This window comes from Amblyraja radiata, chromosome 19 (assembly GCF_010909765.2).
Source record: "Amblyraja radiata isolate CabotCenter1 chromosome 19, sAmbRad1.1.pri, whole genome shotgun sequence".
Classification (NCBI taxonomy): domain Eukaryota; kingdom Metazoa; phylum Chordata; class Chondrichthyes; order Rajiformes; family Rajidae; genus Amblyraja; species Amblyraja radiata.
In genome coordinates, this window is record NC_045974.1 from 371279 (window position 1) to 389504 (window position 18226).

General features: G+C 48.6%; 1 protein-coding gene across 3 annotated transcripts in view; it reads left to right on the top strand.

Moving 5' to 3' along the window:
* dock4 (dedicator of cytokinesis 4) overlaps positions 1-18226 on the top strand; it is a 259437-nt gene that overhangs the window by 67283 nt on the left and 173928 nt on the right. For all 3 annotated transcript variants that reach the window (XM_033037391.1, XM_033037392.1, XM_033037393.1), the window contains exon 6: positions 3790-3938. In XM_033037391.1, coding sequence (XP_032893282.1) covers positions 3790-3938 — 149 coding nt within the window. The remainder of the gene's footprint in view (positions 1-3789; positions 3939-18226) is intronic.

Genomic DNA, 18226 nt, shown 5'->3' on the forward strand with positions numbered 1-18226 from the left:
GCCCTGCAGTGACTAAACCATGCAAGTGCTGGGGCAGGAGCATTCCTGACCTGGCTGTTGAGGTGTGTTTACCTTCTGTTTAAGGCAAACCACAACAACGACTTGTTTCCTCAGGAGATCCTCAGAGTGATGAAACCTAAACTCTCCCCCACTCGCTACAGTCCCAAAATAACTAGCTGAAGTAAGCACAAATTCCAGGAATAATGTTTGATTGAAAAGAATACTTCCCACAGCATGGAAACGGGCCCTTCGGCCCACCTCCTGTGCTCCAAGGAATAAAGTGCCAGCCTGTACAACCTCTCCTATAGTTCAGACCTTCGAGTCCTGGCAACATCCTCGTAAATCTTCTCTGCACCCCTTCCAGCTTAACGACATCCTTCCTATAACAAGGTGAACAACACTGAGCATAATACTGGCAGCCTCACCAACGTCTTGTACAACTGTAACACAACATCCAAACTTCTTTACTCAGTGCATTGACTATTGAAGGCCAATGTTGCAAAACACTTCTTGACACCATATCTACCTGTGACACCACCTTTCTTCAGTTAAAATATTCTCTCACGAAGCTGGCAGATGCAGAGCAAGCAGCCCATTGTATGCCAGGGGGAGATGTTGACTTGAAAGTGGACATTTATTTGCAATCCAGTAAAGAATGTCCAGAAGATTGGGTGTCAATGGCCTTGTGATTTCACTGTTGCCCAAGTCCAGGAAGGGAGAGAGGGGGACTTGTTCTGGACAATGGGGGTCACCTATTCACCAGCACCAGTGATCACACACAGCCTGTGAAGAGATGATCACCGTCTGGCTGGAGTGAGAAAATTAAACCGATAGATAGCAGAGAAAATGTGTTAAAATGAGAAGGATGAAAGGTAAACAAATCATAGCTCTCACTCCTTGTGCTGTGCCCTTTATGATGTGGTTCCTGCTGCTAGCTCTGTCAAATGATGAAGTAGAATCATTTGCCACCAATGAAGGGATTAAGATGCACTTGTTTCAGCTATTAAAGTGAGTAAATGTGGAGGACCAGAACACTGATGTTGTCCAGTGGCTGAAGTGACAATTGTAAACATATGTCACAGGCTAACGAATAATATAAGGAAATCATTTTCAAATTAGATTGAACCTGAGAGTATTCAAAATGCCAGCTCCCCAAACTAGCAAGGATTCATCCCCAGTATTTGTACAGCTGCTGACAACAGGGGAGCTCTGCTAGATTGATTAAAAGCAGTTGCTTCTGAAGGGGGAAGGGGGGTGTTTTAATAACCGAGTGTATTCCCTGGTCCCATTCTTGAATAAAATAGAATCTTCTGAGACTGCATCTTCCTGCTACAGAAATTCCTGATTGAGATTCAGGCCCCACATCCCCATGGAAACGTGGCATTGCAGGTCAGGAGGAGGGTGGAGAAACACACATCTGCCAGCTGCCACCAGCTCAGGCAGTCCCTGCTACAGTTAATAAGAAAGGATTGACATGGTTTTTATTGAAGGATGCTGATCCAAAACTTCCAGTCGCTTTCTTGCTCAGGAGCTGCCAAATGTACAGCTTACAGTATTGGTGTGGGGTCAGGGGCAAGGAGATGGCACAGAAACCTGCAGATTCCCAGTCATGGGGCAGGTGCTCATGCTGCCAACTTGTTCAATCCGATTGATTTGCTAAATCGTCTTAGTTGTTTCCTTATCCTTGTTCCTGCTGTTCATTCCTCTGTCCATCTCCCACTTGAGTCTGAAGAAGGGTCTCGACCTGAAACGTCACCCATTCCTCTCCAGAGATGCTGCCTGACCCGCTGAGTTACTCCAGCACTCTGTGAAACATCACCTATCCATGTTCTCCACAGATGCTGCCTGACCCGCTGAGTTACTCCAGCACTCTGTGTCCGTCACACTTCATGAAACCCACTTTCTTGGGGTCCCACCCAGTCCCCACCCACACCTCCCACTGGGGACCATGTTGTGTTGTTCATCGCAGGCATTGGTTTTGTGAGATCAGATCTTTCCGCTTCACTGCAGCTTGATGCTGCGAGGCAGCGTAAGGTCAGAGCCAGGGACAGGAATGTGGGTCGAATCCAAAAGCCCAGCTGGTGTGACCTTTTGCAGGGTGGTAGCATGTCAGAAACGATTTTAAAGTGACCTTGATCGCAATCAAATTGATGAAATCCTGATCAGTGTGTTATCCAGTCTCTGCAGCATCGAACATGGGCACACAACACCTTTCAGCTTTAAATAACCCCCTTCCCCAGGGTCAAGAGAGTTTAATTGTCATATGGAATGAAATCCTTACTTGCTGCAGTTTAACAGGACTGTAAACACAATAACACATAGATGGGGGGGGGGGGTGTGAGTGGGGGGGGGGGGGCGTGAGTGGGGGGGGGGGCGTGAGTGGGGGGGGGGAGTGTGTGGGGGGGGGGGGTGAGTGGGCGGGGGGGTGAGTGGGTGGGGTGTGAGTGGGGGGGGGGGTGAGTGGGGGGGGTGTGTGTGGTGGGGGGGGGTGTGTGTGGGGGGGGGGGGGTGTGGGTGGGGGGGGGGTGTGTGTGGTGGGGGGGGTGTGGTGGTGGGGGGGGGTGTGAGTGGTGGGGGGGGGTGTGTGGTGGGTGGGGGGGGGGAGTGGTGGGGGGGGGGTGTGAGTGGGGAGGGGTGTGAGTGGTGGGGGGGTGTGAGTGGTGGGGGTGGGAGTGAGTGGGGGGGGTGGGTGTGAGTGGGGGGAGGGGGGGGGGGAGTCTGCATCATATATGTCCTGAATTGAAAATGTTTTTTGCAAGTGATTTTAATGAAAGAAACTTGAAATAATAATCGACAGAAAAGAGTAAGAAAAACAAATAGTGCTGAAGATTTGTAACCTAATTTAAGGATTCTGCAGGTCGTGTTTGATTTATAAAATTCAGAAAAGGAAATGTTTGGGCTGTCCGAGTCGAGATCGCTCATGACGGTCATTTCTGCATTTCAAACAAATTGATTAATTCTCAAATATCTTGGTTTTCCTGAGGATATTGTAGATGTCTGATAACATTCTCATCTTCTATCCCAAGGTTTTTGCAAAGAAGGACCAGTTTCCATTCTGTTTTGGCTACGATTTCTAATGTGATGCATTCGGCTCGTTCTGATTGTAAATCGTGTTTGAAACTCAGTGCTCCTCTGGGGACATCTTTCTGTATTGACCAAGATGAGGGACTGCAGTGAATTTGTTGTGGTTTGTAGTTGATACCTTTACAAAAGAAGAAAGACACAAAATGCTGGAGTAACTCAGCAGGACAGGCAGCATCTCTGGAGAGAAGGAATGGGTGACGTTTAAGGTCTTGGCCCTTCTTCAGTCTGATCCATTCCTTCTCTCCAGAGATGCTGCCTTTCCTGCAGAGTTACTCCAGCATTTTGTGTCTATCTTCGGTGTAAACCAGCATCTGCAGTTCCTTCCTACACCTTTATGAAAGAACATAGGCTGGCAAGGTGGCACAGCAATAGAGTTGCTGCCTCACAGTGCCGGATTTGATCCTGACTACGGGTGCTCTCTGTATGTAGTTGGTACATTCTCCCCGTGACCTGCGTGGGTTTTCTCTGGCCTCGCCGGTTTCCTCCCACACTCCAAAGACATGCAGGTTTGTCGGTTAATTGGCTTCGGTAAAATTGTAAATTGTCCCAAGTGTAGGATAGAGCTAGTGTACGGGGATCGCTGGTTGGCACGGACGTGGTGGGCCGAAGGGCCTGTTTCCGCGCTATATCTCACTGTACTAAAACTAAAGAACATAATTTTGCTAAGACGTACAAAGTTCTTTATCTCCTCTCTCCCTTTGGCAGAAGAATGAAGGGGACTTGTTCCACCGGCTGAGGCACGTCATGAACGAGTTGTTGGATCTCCGTCAGCAGGTCCTGGTCGGGCACCTGACCCATGACCGGATGAAGGACGTCAAGAGGCACATCACTGCCCGCCTGGACTGGGGCAATGAGTAAGCACCGCCCGCCCGGCTCCTGTAGTGTGTGTGTGTGTGTGAGGTTGGATGGTTAACTCTGTCAGTAATCAGTAATGTGCAAACAAACTGGAAAGTCATATTCTATGGACCCTCCACTCTTTAGCTTGCTTTCCTCCCACCCCTGCAATCAGCCTGAAGATGGGTCCCAACCCGACACGTCACCTATCCATGTTCTCCACAGATGCTGCCTGACCCGCAGAGTTACTCCAGCACTCTGTGAAACGTCACCTATCCATGTTCTCCACAGATGCTGCCTGACCCGCAGAGTTACTCCAGCACTCTGTGAAACGTCACCTATCCATGTTCTCCACAGATGCTGCCTGACCCGCAGAGTTACTCCAGCACTCTGTGTCATCTTTTGTAAACCAGTATCTGCAGTTCCTTGTTTCTGTGGTATGAGGGGGAGATTGGCATAAACAGTGTAAAGAATATGTACGTTAAAAATGATAAGTGCAAGAACACACTTTGTTGAGCGGTTTGGTGCTGGCTGTGTTCACTGTCTCTGTGGTCGTGCATGTGTACTTTGTGCCAGAGTGGACTCACTGACTGCTGAAATTAACCCGGAGTTCGATCCCGACTACGGGTGCTGTCTGTACGGAGTTTGTACGTTCTCCCTGTGACCACATGGGTTTTCTCCGATCTCCGTTCTCGCTCTGGTTTCCTCCCACACTCCAAAAACGTACAGGTTTGTAGGTCAATTATCTTCTGTGAATTGTAAATCGTCCCTCGTGTGGGTAGGAGAGTGTTGATGTTTGGGGATTGCTGGTCCGTGCAGACTCGATGGGCCGAAGGGCCTGTTTCCACCCTGTATCTCTAAACTCTGAACTAAGCACAAAAAAACCCAAATGCTGGCAGCATGTTGACCCATTTGTTTGTGTATGATGAACTGCACTTTTACATACAGTAATAATTAGCTCCTTTTGGCCTTGAATTATTGGTTGCTAATTTTAAAAATCAGCAGGGGCTGCATTGGGGGGGGGGGTCTGCGGTGGGGGGTCTGCGGTGGTGGGGGTGGGCTGCAGTGGGGGGGGCCCGTATTGGAGGGTGGGTCTGCGGTGGTGGGGGTGGGCTGCAGTGGGGGGGGCTTTGTGTCGACTCCCGGCAGCTGCTGCACTCTGTCCTTTACTCGTTTAAACAGTCACAGATGATGGACGGAGAACCGAGGGGCATCATTGTTGTTGTGGAGTGAAGATGTGCAGAGGTTCACACCAGCTGTGTGAGATGACTGGGACTGACCAATGTAATTCCTGGTCTCTGATTCATGCCCATCAAAGGTGTCGACAGAAGACACCAAACCAGACAGGCAGAAATTCTCAAATATCACAGTTTATTTTAATGAATGTAGACAAAAATGCTGGAGAAACTCAGCGGGTGAGGCAGCATCTATGGAGCGAAGGAAATAGGCGACGTTTTCGGGTCGAGACCCTTCTTCAGACTGGGGGGGGGGGGATGGGAAGAAGAAAGGAAGAGGCAGAGACAGTGGGCTGTGGGAGAGCTGGGAAGGGGAGGGGAAAGAAGGAGAAAGCAGGGACTACCTGAAATTAGAGAAGTCAATGTTCATACCGCTGGGGTGTAAACTATCGAAGCGAAATATGAGGTGCTGCTCTTCCAATTTACGGGGGACCTCACTCTGGCCATGGAGGAGGCCCAGGACAGAAAGGTCGGATTCGGAATGGGAGGGGGAGTTGAAGTGCTGAGCCACCGGGAGATCAGGTTGGTTATTGCAACCGAGCGGAGGTGTTGGGCGAAGCGATCGCCAAGCCTACGCTTGGTCTTACTGATGTAGAGCAGCTGACACCTAGAGCCGCGGATGCAATAGATGAGGTTGGAGGAGGTGCAGGTGAACCTCTGCCGCACCTGAAAAAACTGCTTGGGTCCTTGAATGGAGTCAAGGGGGGAGGTAAAGCGACAAGTGGAGCATTTCCTGCGGTTGCAAGGGAAAGTGCCAGGAGGAGTGCCAGGAGAGGGGGTGGTTTGGGTGGGAAGGGACGAATTGACCAGGGAGTTACAGAGGGAGCGGTCTCTGCGAAAAGCTGAAAGGGAAGGAGATGGGAAGATGTGGCCAGTGGTGGGATCCCATTGGAGGTGGTGAAAATGTTGGAGGATTATTTGTTGTATTTGACGGCTGGTAGGGTGGAAGGTGAGGCCAAGGGGGACTCTGCCCTTGTTACGAGTGGGGGGGATGGGGAGTGAGAGCAGAGTCATGGGGTATAGAAGAGACCCTGGTGAGAGCCTCATCTATAGTAGAAGAGGGGAACCCCCGTTCCCTAAAGAATGAGGACATCTTCAATGCCCTGGCTTGGAACACCTCATCCTGGATGCAGATGCGGCGTAGACGGAGGAATTGGGAGTAAGGGATAGAGTCCTTACAGGAAGCAGGGTGGGAAGAAGTGTAGTCCAGATAGCCATGGGAGTCAGTGGGTTTATAGTGGATGTCGGTCAGTAGTTTAATTTAATGGCATCAGTTTGATTATCAGCCAGGTTTTGGTCAGACACTGTTAGATGTGGTTGATAGTGTCTCTTTTATTTGTTTTAGTATTGCATCTCAGTCGACTCTTGGTTTTAACTTGGTTTACATAAAGATCTAGCACACTCCTAAGACCTGAATGTTTACCACAAAGTCACATCAAGAAGTATTCAGATATAGACAATAGACAATAGGTGCAGGAGTAGGCCATTCGGCCCTTCGAGCCAGCACCGCATATCTGTATGAAAGAGCCCTCCTCTAAATTATTGATCACCATTCTTGGGATAGTTGTATTCACCACATTGCACTGATGGTGTAAACTGTGAAATGTTGCACAATTCCTGTTGCAGGAACGTGCTGACCTGTATCAAGCCCACGTTGCCCAGCAATGGTTGTACACAAGCACAATGCCACACAGTGCAGGAGGAAGCTGCTCCTAGCTTTCTGCTTCTGTTCTCACTGTGTTCAGGAGTTGGCGTCTCCACAGGCGTGAGCAGTCACTGCCTGTGACGGCAACCTGTTGGTGTGTCTGCTTCACTGGAGATCACACTGATGCTGCCGTGCTTCAGACCCTGACTTACACACACCTCCCCTTCACTGGTCCCACCTGCCCACGTTTGGCCCATATCCCTCTAAACTATTCCTATCCATGTACATGTCCAAATGTCTTTTAAATGTTGTTACTGTCCCTGCCTCAACTACCTCCTCCAGCAGCTCATTCCATACACCCACCATCCTCTGTGTGAAAACATTGTCCTCCGGTTCCAATTAAATCTCTCCCCTCTCACTTTAACCCTCTCGTCCGAACAATGATTGGTTCATTTTGCTCAGGACTCCTATAATTTCTTAGGAGAGAAGGAATGGACGACTCTCAGTCTGAAGAAGGGTCTCGACCTGAAACGTCACCCATTCTTTCTCTACAGAGATGATGCCTGACCCGCTGAGTTACTGCTACATTTTGTGTCTGTGTTTGGTAAACCAGCAGCTGCAGTTCTTTCCTACACATCCTATAATTTATTTTCTTGCTTCCTGCAAAGTTCTTGGATATACTTGATCAGGTTCTGGACATTTATCTACTTTCACTCATTCTATTCTGGAGTGTATGATCCCGGGATGAAATGTACCAGAATGGTGTTTGTTTCACTTCCCGTTGGGCCACAGATAAATACAGAGACAGTTTCTCACCCCTCCTGTCAAATCAATTGGTTAGTGTGGGGTGAGTTTGTAAGAGGTCCTACGATTCCTTTTAAAATAATGACCATTGAATATTATTGGTTCTTTTGTTCTTGAATGGTCAGAGTTAAGTTATAAAGCATTTGTAAGTAAAGCCCCTGTCCCACTTACGTGTCCTTGGCATGCTAATTACGCGACCTCGAGGCGTGACGGCCCCGCCAAAGTCGCGCGCGATTTCATGCGTTCGCACAGCCGTCTGGAGCGCGTGACATCATTTGAAGATGGACACAAAATGCAGGAGTAACTCAGCGGGACCGGCAGCATCTCTGGAGAAGAGCAATGGGTGACGTTTCGGGTCGTGACTCTTCAGCCTGAAAGAAGGGTCTTGACCCGAAACGTCATCCATTCCTTCTCTCCAGAGATGCTGCCGGTCCCGCTGAGTTACTCCAGCATTTTGTGTCTATCTTCAATTTTCTTGGCCCCGCTCTGGGAGTAGGTGTGGGGGCGGATCCGGAACCCAACGGCTGTGAGTTCCAGGCCGAGCTCGGCAATTGTTTGCCTGCTTCTGCTGCTGTTGGAGGTGAGACGTTGCGTCGCACCAAGGTCTTGGGCCTGTCCCACTTTGGCCGTCAGTTACACGACAGGCCGTTGGCGCGTGAAGATTTTGTTCGCTACAAAGATTTCGGAGCCCACAACTCCATACCCCTCCGCGCTTCTCAGTGGGACCGGCCCCGCGCGGCCATATGATGCCCGTGCGCCTCAACGCGAAGACGAGGTCGCGTAATTTGCGTGCCAAGGACACGTAAGTGGGACAGGCCCTTTAGTGCCAATTCAAAATGTCAATGAGAGAGAGAGCCCCCTTCAACTCGGTGATGCAACGTCTTCTGTAGCCTGAACACAGCTTCCAACATGGAATATTATTTGGCCGAAACATTTAACAGGTTTTCATTCATTTAAGTAAAATTCAGTGAGTGGGCCCCATAATTGGGATGTATTTAATGAAATAATATTGAATAATTCAGCTTGTGTTTGTAATTATCTGTGATTTATTATTGTTTGGAGAGTTGGGCACCTTGTATTAGATGTTGCTCATGTTACAGATGGTGCTGTCTGATGCCTCAAGTGTCATTGTGCCGCAGCGGCCAAATCATTCACCCTGCATCACCATTTATCTTTAATTTGTTTACTTTGGGATGCTGTGTTTGGTTGCTTTATATTAATTATGGTTTTATAATTGGAAAGGAAACGTAAATGTTTTGGCATTGCACATCATTGTTCCTGAAAGACACCTTGGCAATTCAGTGCATGGTTAACTCTGGCCAATGTTCTCCATTCATGCTGCATGCCAGCTGTGAGCTGCCAGTTCATGCACATCCCCGCTGTACATTATTGGCCGCATCTCACAGTGTGGTGCCCGGTGCTGGAGTGACCAGGACCACGTCACCATTACCGTTGCCCATCAGTAGACAGGTGAATGTCACTGCAGCATACACTCGTGGACTGACTGGGAACCATGGAGGCTGGTCCCAGATGCAGAGCCTTGTGGCAGATGTGTGGTGGAAGTGAGATTGCAGCCCTGCTGACCAACCCAGAGAGCCGTGGATTGACTGGCATGGCGGTCAGCGTCAGAGCAGATCCCAAGCACCGAGCTGTAGCGGCGGAACATTCAGTGATCGCGTCCGTGAGGTTAGGCTCGGTCCTATACATGTTCTCCAGCGATGCTGCCTGTCCCGCTGAGTTATTCCAGCACTCTGTGAAACGTCACCTATCCATGTTCTCCACAGATGCTGCCTGACCCGCTGAGTTACTCCAGCACATCCTTTCCCACATAGCCCTGGTGCTCAAAAATAACTTCTGATGCAGATTATGAGGCTGCTGTTAGCAGGAGGCACAGTTGACAGTAATGTATTGATTTTTAAAGGAAACCATTTGATACTGATTGCACTTTTTCTTGCCTTTTTTTGTGAAGTCTGTGCTATCAGGTAAGTTGATGAAGGGGTTACAGAACTTGCTGGAGTACAGGGACAGACTGTACTCAGGTGAGGACACCATCATAAATTGGATTAATTCTGCTGCTGTTATTAATTTGACTCTTTTCCACTTGCATGCTCAGTAATTTCTCCAAATGCAACCTTTAATGTTGTGTGTCCTAATTGAAAAGAAAATTACATGGACTTCCATTTCCATTTGCTGAGTGCGCCTCACCGTTGGTCTATTTGGAGAGTCAGGTGGTGAAAACTGTAGGCGGTGGCTGTGGTTTTTAAATAGTTATGTCAATAAAATCGGAGGAAATGTGTAATATAAGTGGAGTGAACGCTCGCTGGAGTGAATGTGATCGATGTTTAGGTCACTGACATCCAAATTGCAGATGGTGTGACTGGTGGTTCCATGTGACATCTGCTGCAAGCCTCATCGCAACAAGGGCAGTGATGCAGCTCAGAACCTTGCGACAGTGCAGGGATCTTGACAGTAATGCAGCTGGGAGCCTTTATACCATTCATGTCAGTAATGCAGCTGGGAGCGCTGCTTCCATGCAGGATTCTCATGGCAATGATGCATCTCAGAGTCTTACCCAAAACCTGAGAAAGATGGCTTCATAAATGTTTTGGGAATCCAAAGCTATCGAAATATTACACGCAGTTCCAACCTGACAACAGATTCCTGTCATTTTCTCTTCTGGATTTGAATTAATACATTTGTGGGAGATCAGATTAGAATCAGCCCAAACTCTGTACAGACAGCACCCGTAGTCAGGATCGAACCCGGGTATCTGGCATTGTGAGGCAGCAACTCTACAGCTGTGCCATCGTGCCACCCTGTGAGGGAGATGGGCTCAGAGTCCATACAAAGCAGATTTATGTCTAGTGTGAGACTTGATCTCTGCATCTTGTCTTTGTCACTCCGGTGAACCCATTCACATCAGAGAGGCGCTGTCCTGTCAGCACTCACACTCGCTGGGTAAAGTCAACAAACGCGGGATCAGCAGTTCATAAGTGATAGGAGCAGAATTAGGCCATTCGGCCCATCAAGTCTACTCCACCATTCAATCATGGTTGATCTATCATTTCCTCTCAACCCCATTCTCCTGCCTTCTCCCCATAACCCCTTTCATCCGTACTAATCAAACTACTGTTCTATATTCCATGTAGAATCTTGATTAATACAGCTGTTAAGTACGTTTTATTCTTCGTATGCATTGAACTTTGTATAATGGATGGGATTTATATAGCGCCTTTCTAATACTCAAGGCGCTTTACATCGCGTCTGTATGGTCTGTATGGCTTTGATCAAAGCCTTACATAGATTACATGCGGGAAATGGCTCATAAATTGTTTTAAGGGTCGGGATAAGACTTACTGACCAGATGAAACACAGGACAGTACAGCACAGGAACAGGCCCTTCAGCCCACATTGCCCGTGCTGAACATGATGCCAAGTTAAACTAATCTCCTCTGCCTGCACGTGATCCATATCCCTCAATTCCCTGCACAATGACGCAGCAGGTAGAGCTGCTGTCTGACAGCGCCAGAGACCCTGATTCGATCCTGATCTCCGGTGCTGTCTTTGTGGAGTTTGCATGTTCTCCTTGTGACCGAGTGGGTTTTCTCCGGTAGAAGTACTGTATCATAAGGTCATTAGGAAAAGAATGAGGCCATTTGGCCCATCAAGTCTACTCCGCCATTCAATCATGGCTGATCTATCTCTCCCTCCTAATCCCATTCTCTTGCCTTCTCCCCATAACCTCTGACACCCATACTAATCAATAATCTATCTATCTCTGCCTTAAAAATATCCATTGACTTGGCCTCCAACGCCATCTGTGGCAAAGAATTCCACAGATTCACCACCCTCTGACTAAATACCTCGTCTCCTTCCTAAACTAATGTCCTTTAATTCTGAGGCTATCACTTCTAGTCCTGTACTCTCCCACTAATGGATACATCTTTAGAATTCCACAAATTCACCACCCTCTGACTAAGGAAATTGTCTTTAGTCTAGACGAAAGTGCTCTCTGTACAGAGTTTGTACGTTCTCCCTGTGACTGCATGGGTTTCCTCCCATATTGCAAAGATGTGCAGGTATGTAGGTTAATTGGCTTGGTATAAATGTAAATTGTCCATAGTGTGTAGGACAGTGCTAGTGTACGGGATGATCGGCAGTGGGCCGAAGGGCCTGTTTCCGCACTGTATCGCTAGAGCAGATAAGTAGAGCAGCTAAAGCAGAAGAATATTTGTTGATGTTGGGCTCTCCACTCCGGCATAACATCCGACCCAACCCGACCTCAGTGCAATTGTACGTTCAGTCGCCAACATTTCAATCAGGAATTCTGCTTTTTACAGACGGTGAACTGTGACCTCCAGCACTTGGCATGTTCAGAGAGCTAAATGAACATCAATTATTGGCTGTGACGTATAGCACGGAATATTAACCAAAGCCAATCTATAATGTCATTAAGCTGATTAAGATAATAGCTTATTCATCAACCACAATACATGATCCCACACAAGTCCTCCTTTCCAATCTCCTTGGCTGTCACACTCATTCAGGCAGGAAATTGGTCTAAATCTATGAAAATGTTTCATCCCCAATTTTTCAGATGCATTTGTGTCATAATTGGTCACACATCCCTTCTGTTAATTGTAGGCAAAGCCCCTTTGTTTGCTACATCTTGGGCAATTAACAGTTTGCATTCTATTGCAGTTTCAGTGTGTATATACCCGTATTTCCCGGCAATGAAGACACCTGTTTTTACCCAAAAATAAGGCATGAAAATTTACCTGCGTCTTGGAGGCTGCAGGTTAGGTTGTTAGCCAAGAAAGATAGACTTGGCTATCCCTCAGTACAGCAACATCAAGAACGATGTTGCTGCACTGAGGGATAGCCAAGTATATCCCTCATTGCTGGCAGCTGATGGGAAGCGGCTGTAAAAGGACAGCGCCGCTGGGGGGAGAGAGTTTCTTTCACAGCGTGTGGGGAGTCTGGCCTGGATCAGCACGGCCTGGGTTGCACAAATTAGCTGGGCCGCCAGGGGTAAAGTTGTGGGGAGGGCAGGAGCATTGAGAAGGAGGGGTTTGGGGATCTTGCCAGCAACTCACTCACCGCTGCCGCGGTGCTCCAGGCGTGGAGCCACCGCATTGCGGCTGGGCAGGGAAGTAGCTTGGGTGGCTGTGAGCGGCCGCCGTGACAGGACAGCGGAACCGGCCGCCATCTCAGCGCCTTCTGCCGGGCGGCCAGTCAGCCAGCAACAGTGTCCTTTGGCACAGGCGCAACAGGTGGAGGTGGTGGTTGGCGGCAGCTACTGGGCGGAAGGCTGGCTGCTCCGTCTGTCTCTCCGTCTGTCTCTCCGTCTGTCTCTCTCCCGTCTCTGGCACACGACCGACCTGGGTGCAACAGCCAGACCTGGGGCAAACGAGCTGACCTGGGCGCTACAGCTAGTCCCAGGGCTCGCAGGCGACCTGGGAACTGCAGCCAGTCCAGGTGACGCGAGGGATCTGGGAACTGCAGCCAGTCCAGGTGACGCGAGGGATCTGGGTGCAACAGCCAGTCCAGGTGACGCGAGGGATCTGGGAACTGCAGCCAGTCCAGGTGACGCGAGGGATCTGGGAACTGCAGCCAGTCCAGGTGACGCGAGGGATCTGGGTGCAACAGCCAGTCCAGGTGACGCGAGGGATCTGGGAACTGCAGCCAGTCCAGGTGACACGAGGGATCTGGGTGCAACAGCCAGTCCAGGTGACGCGAGGGATCTGGGAACTGCAGCCAGTCCAGGTGACGCGAGGGATCTGGGTGCAACAGCCAGTCCAGGTGACGCGAGGGATCTGGGTACTGCAGCCAGTCCAGGTGACGCGAGGGATCTGGGTACTGCAGCCAGTCCAGGTGACGCGAGCGGTCTGGGAACTGCAGCCAGTCCTGGGGCACACAGGCCCCTGGACTAAACCAAACCCTTGATCCTGTCCTGCCATCTTTTTTTCAAAATGTAGCAACTTAAATTGAGGGTGCGTCTTCATGCAGGTGCGACTTCGTCGCTGGGAAATATGGTAAAATGTTTGAGAACCTCGCCAGAGCAAGGGCTGCAAATGATTCAAGGACAGCATTTTGTTTCGACTTGTTTGTATTTTAGAAATGATTAACCCGACAGAAAGTGGCAAAAAAGACACAACTCTTTGGGCAACAAGGGATGTGGGATCTCGGACCAATGGATCCCACCAGTTTGTTCAGACATTCAACTGGAGTTTCAAAGTTCACAATCCCTTGGTTTCTGTTGTGAAATTAAAATGTGCCCAATATTCTGGCAAAGCACATTTTACGGCACGGTGGTGCAGCGGGTAGAGCTGCTGCTTCACAGCGCCAGACACCCGGGTTTGATCCCGACTATGGGTGCTGGCTTTATGGAGTTTGTACGTTCTCCCTGTGACCACGTATGTGTTCTCCGGGTGCTCCGGTTTCCTCCCACACTCGAAAGACGTGCAGGTTTGTGGGTTAATTGGTTTCTGTAAATCGTCTCTAATGTGTAGGATAGAATTAGTGTACGGGCTGGGTCGGCGTGGACTCGATAGGCCGAATGGCCTGTGTCTCTAAACTAAACTAAATCAGCAATGTATGAATTGACTGGGTGGCCTGGTTTAAAGATTGGGCTCCTTTCACAGAAGTGCAGGGGCCTGGGACTGTGATCAGTTTCCATCAACACACACCGTGGTTCAATAGTTGATTCATCATCATGTGTACCAAGGTACAGTGACATCCTCTTTAACATACAGATCAGCAAGTCTACCCAGGTTAGTACAGAATGTAGAGAGCAGCCACTGTCCATATGCAGGAGGTGGTCTTTTGGTGCCAGTGTACAGTCCCTGCAACAGCTGGTCACAAAGACAATAGACAATAGGAGTACGAGTAGGCCATTCGGCCCTTCGAGCCAGCACCGCCATTCAATGTGACCATGGTTGATCATCCCCAATCAGTACCCCGTTCCTGCCTTCTGAAGTGAAGCATGATGCTGGTGGTTCATGGATCATTTTGTGTCACTCAGGACGTCTGATCCGACCCTTGTGTGTGAGTCACAGTTGTGTATCTGGTGTGACCTCAGTATCGGACCTCGTTTAGGGATAAGAAACAAGCCCATTGGCTCATCGAGCCCACGCCGACCTTTCAGAACATTGTAGGAACCTCAGCCTGCGTTGAACTGCTGGCGACGGGCTTGGTTCTAAATCGAGGTCCCTCCCTGTCCTATATCCGACCTGCTAAACCTCCTCCACCGTCCTGGAAGCCTCAGCCCTGATACCCCAATATCACCTGGCCTTCTAGTCCTGAGATCCCTCTGATTCACCTGGTGGGAGCTCCAAGCCTCTGTCCCACTGCACCAATGGAGAGAGTAACATGGTCTCTCAATGCTGCCCTCTCCCCAACCTCTCCTCCTCGCACCAATTATAATTGCTAGTCTAAATAACAGTCTTGACCCAAAACATCACCCATTCCTTCTCTCCAGAGATGCTGCCTGTCCTACTGAGTTACTCCAGATGAAAGTAAGCATGCAGGTACAGCAGGTAGTGAAGAAAGCGAATGGCATGTTGGCCTTCTTAACAAGAGGAGTTAAGTATAGGAGCAAAGAGGTCGTTCTGCAGTTGTACAGAGCCCTAGTGAGACCGCACCTGGAGTATTGTGTGCAGTTTTGGTCTCCAATTTTGAGGAAGGACCTTCTTGCTATTGAGGGGGTGCAGCGTAGGTTCACAAGGTTAATTCCCGACTGTCATGCTGAGAGAATGGAGCGGCTTGGCTTGTGTATATTCTGGAATTTAGAAGAATATGAGGGGATCTTATTGAAACATAAGATTATTAAGGGTTTGGACGCGCCAGAGGCAGGAAACATGTTTCCGATGTTGGGGGAGTCCAGAACCAGGGTCCACAGTTTAGGATTAAGGGGTAAGCCATTTAGAACGTAGATGAGGAAACACTTTTTCACACAGAGTTGTGAGTCTGTGGAATTCTCTGCCTCAGAGGGCTGTGGAGGCCAGTTCCCTGGATACTTTCAAGAGAGAGCTAGATAGGGCTCTTAAAGATAGCGGAGTCAGGGGATATGGGGAGAAGACAGGAGGTACTGATTGTGGAAGATCAGCCATGATCACATTGAATGGCGATCCTGGCTCGAAGGGCCGAATGGCCTACTCCTGCACCTATTGTCTATTGTCCAGCATTTTGTGTCCATTTTCAACACTAATCTCAGTCCAGTTAGTAAATGTTCCTTGATGCTGCTGTGACACCAACTCAGTATTACGCTGGCAAGCTGAACATCTCCACAGCCGCCCCCCAGACTGTCCTGTCATTCTGTCAAACCACAAGTGGCTTTGGTCTAAATCACTGGGAAATTTTCTTAGGATACGTGGGATTACTTTTGTACAGTAACTTTCTATCAACACATCTCTGCTTTTCAAGTTCCTTGAATAGATTAATGCTTAATAGTATGGGGGTCAGAGGTTATGGGGAGAAGGTAGGAGAATGGGGTTGAGAGAGAGATAGATCAGCCATGATTGAATGGTGTAGACTTGATGGGCCGAATGGCCTAATTCTACTCCGATGATCGTATGATCTTAATTTCTTAAAACATAGGATGTGCTACACAGGTTTATGCAACCTTGTAACATGACCCTGGGTGTTATTGTGGCGTGTCTGAGCTGTGCCTCTTCCAGAACCTTCTCTGATGATCGCCATCCTCCCGATGCAACGTAGAGACGTAGAGATTCTACATTTGCGCGTGCTGCAATATAGATACGTTGATGATAGAAACATAGAAACATAGAAAATAGGTGCAGGAGTAGGCCATTCGGCCCTTCGAGCCTGTACCGCCATTCGATATGATCATGGCTGATCATCCAACTCAGTATCCTGTACCTGCCTTCTCTCCACACCCCCTGATCCCTTTAGCCACAAGGGCCACATCTAACTCCCTCTTAAATATAGCCAATTAACTGGCCTCAACTACCTTCTGTGGCAGAGAATTCCACAGATTCACCACTCTCTGTTTAAAAAATGATTTTCTCATCTCGGTCCTAAAAGGATTTCCCTCTTATCCTTAAACTGTGACCCCTAGTTCTGGACTTCCCCAACATCGGGAATAATCTTCCTGCATCTAGCCTGTCCAACCCCTTAAGAATTGTGTAAGTTTCATAAGTTTGAATGATGCATTTGATGCATGATTCAGTATGTGGCTCGGTAAGCTACCCTTCCAATCTCCACTCCATTGTGATCTACACTTCTGATTGGTTCTTCCTGAGGGTGTCAATGAAGCAGCCAATCTGGCGTCTGGGTCCCAACACCATTCTCCGGTCCTGATTACTTACCCGGATGTGGAGAGGATGGTTCCACTAGTGGGAGAGTCTAGGACTAGAGGTCACAGCCTCAGAATTAAAGGACGTTCTTTTAGGAAGGAGATGAGGAGAAATTTCATTAGCCAGAGGGTGGTGAATCTGTGGAATTTTTTGCCACAGAAGGCTGTGGAGGCCTAGTCAGTGGATATATTTAAGGCAGAGATAGATTGGTTCTTGATTAGTACGGGTGTCAGAGGTTATGGGAAGAAGGCAGGAGAATGGAATTAAGAGGGAGAGATAGGTCTGCCATGATTGAATGGTGGGGTAGACTCAATGGGCCGAATGGCATAATTCTACTATCACATGGCCTTATGATCCTTCTGTAATTCTGTTGATGACTTCATTTACTGGCAGCATAGAGTCTAAAGACTGTGGTTTCATGTTATGTTGGGTTACACAATCTATTGCTACGGTCCAGGGCTGTATATGTACACTTCTGCCTTTCAAATATGATGTGAAACTTCTATCCTCAGCATTTACCGGTCTATATTTATCCCTCAAGCAAATTAACTAGTTGTTTACCTCATTGATGTTCGTGAAGTGTTGTGCACAGGTTTGCTGCTGTCTGTGTAAGAGACCCCTTAGGCCCCCCCCTTCGGTCATAGCTGACCATGAGTGTCTCCAGGGTGCTATTCCCTATATGGAGGATGCTTGTGCGTGACTTTGTTTAACATGGGGAGACTGGTACACAGACAGCCACCACACGGTCCTTGACAGATCTGGGTCAGGATCCAGTGGCATGGAGTCCAAGATGACCGGAGACCCTTTTCTGCTGCAGCCTTCATCTGCCTTCCCAGCTGGTGTGAGGCTCCACTAAGGTCAACCATTGTCCTCCGCCTGTCCCACCGTTGTGTAAGATTGACTACAGTCCAACAGTATATTTGTCAGATCTGCAGCGTTTCAGCTGCCCTTGGCATGTGGAAAGTGCACTATCTTCTGGTTTTCTCTTTGCATTTTCTGTCATTGTGTGTCGATTTTCCAGTCATTCTAAAATACAGACAAACATAATCACTATTATACTGGAAATGTCATCAGTGCTTGTTGTTGAGATGGGAATTTTTAATGGAAATCATGAAAGAGGGATAGTAGGAAGAGAGATGGGATTACAGGGCTGAAAAATCTAGAGTTAAACTATACTGGCAACATCGGTCAGGTATAAATCATCTTGAAGATACAAGAAGCTGTCATCTTGAGCGCAAAACAGTGCTGGAGGAACTCAGTGGGTCAGGCAGCATCTGTGGGTTTGAGTGTGATTTAGTTGAGTTTAG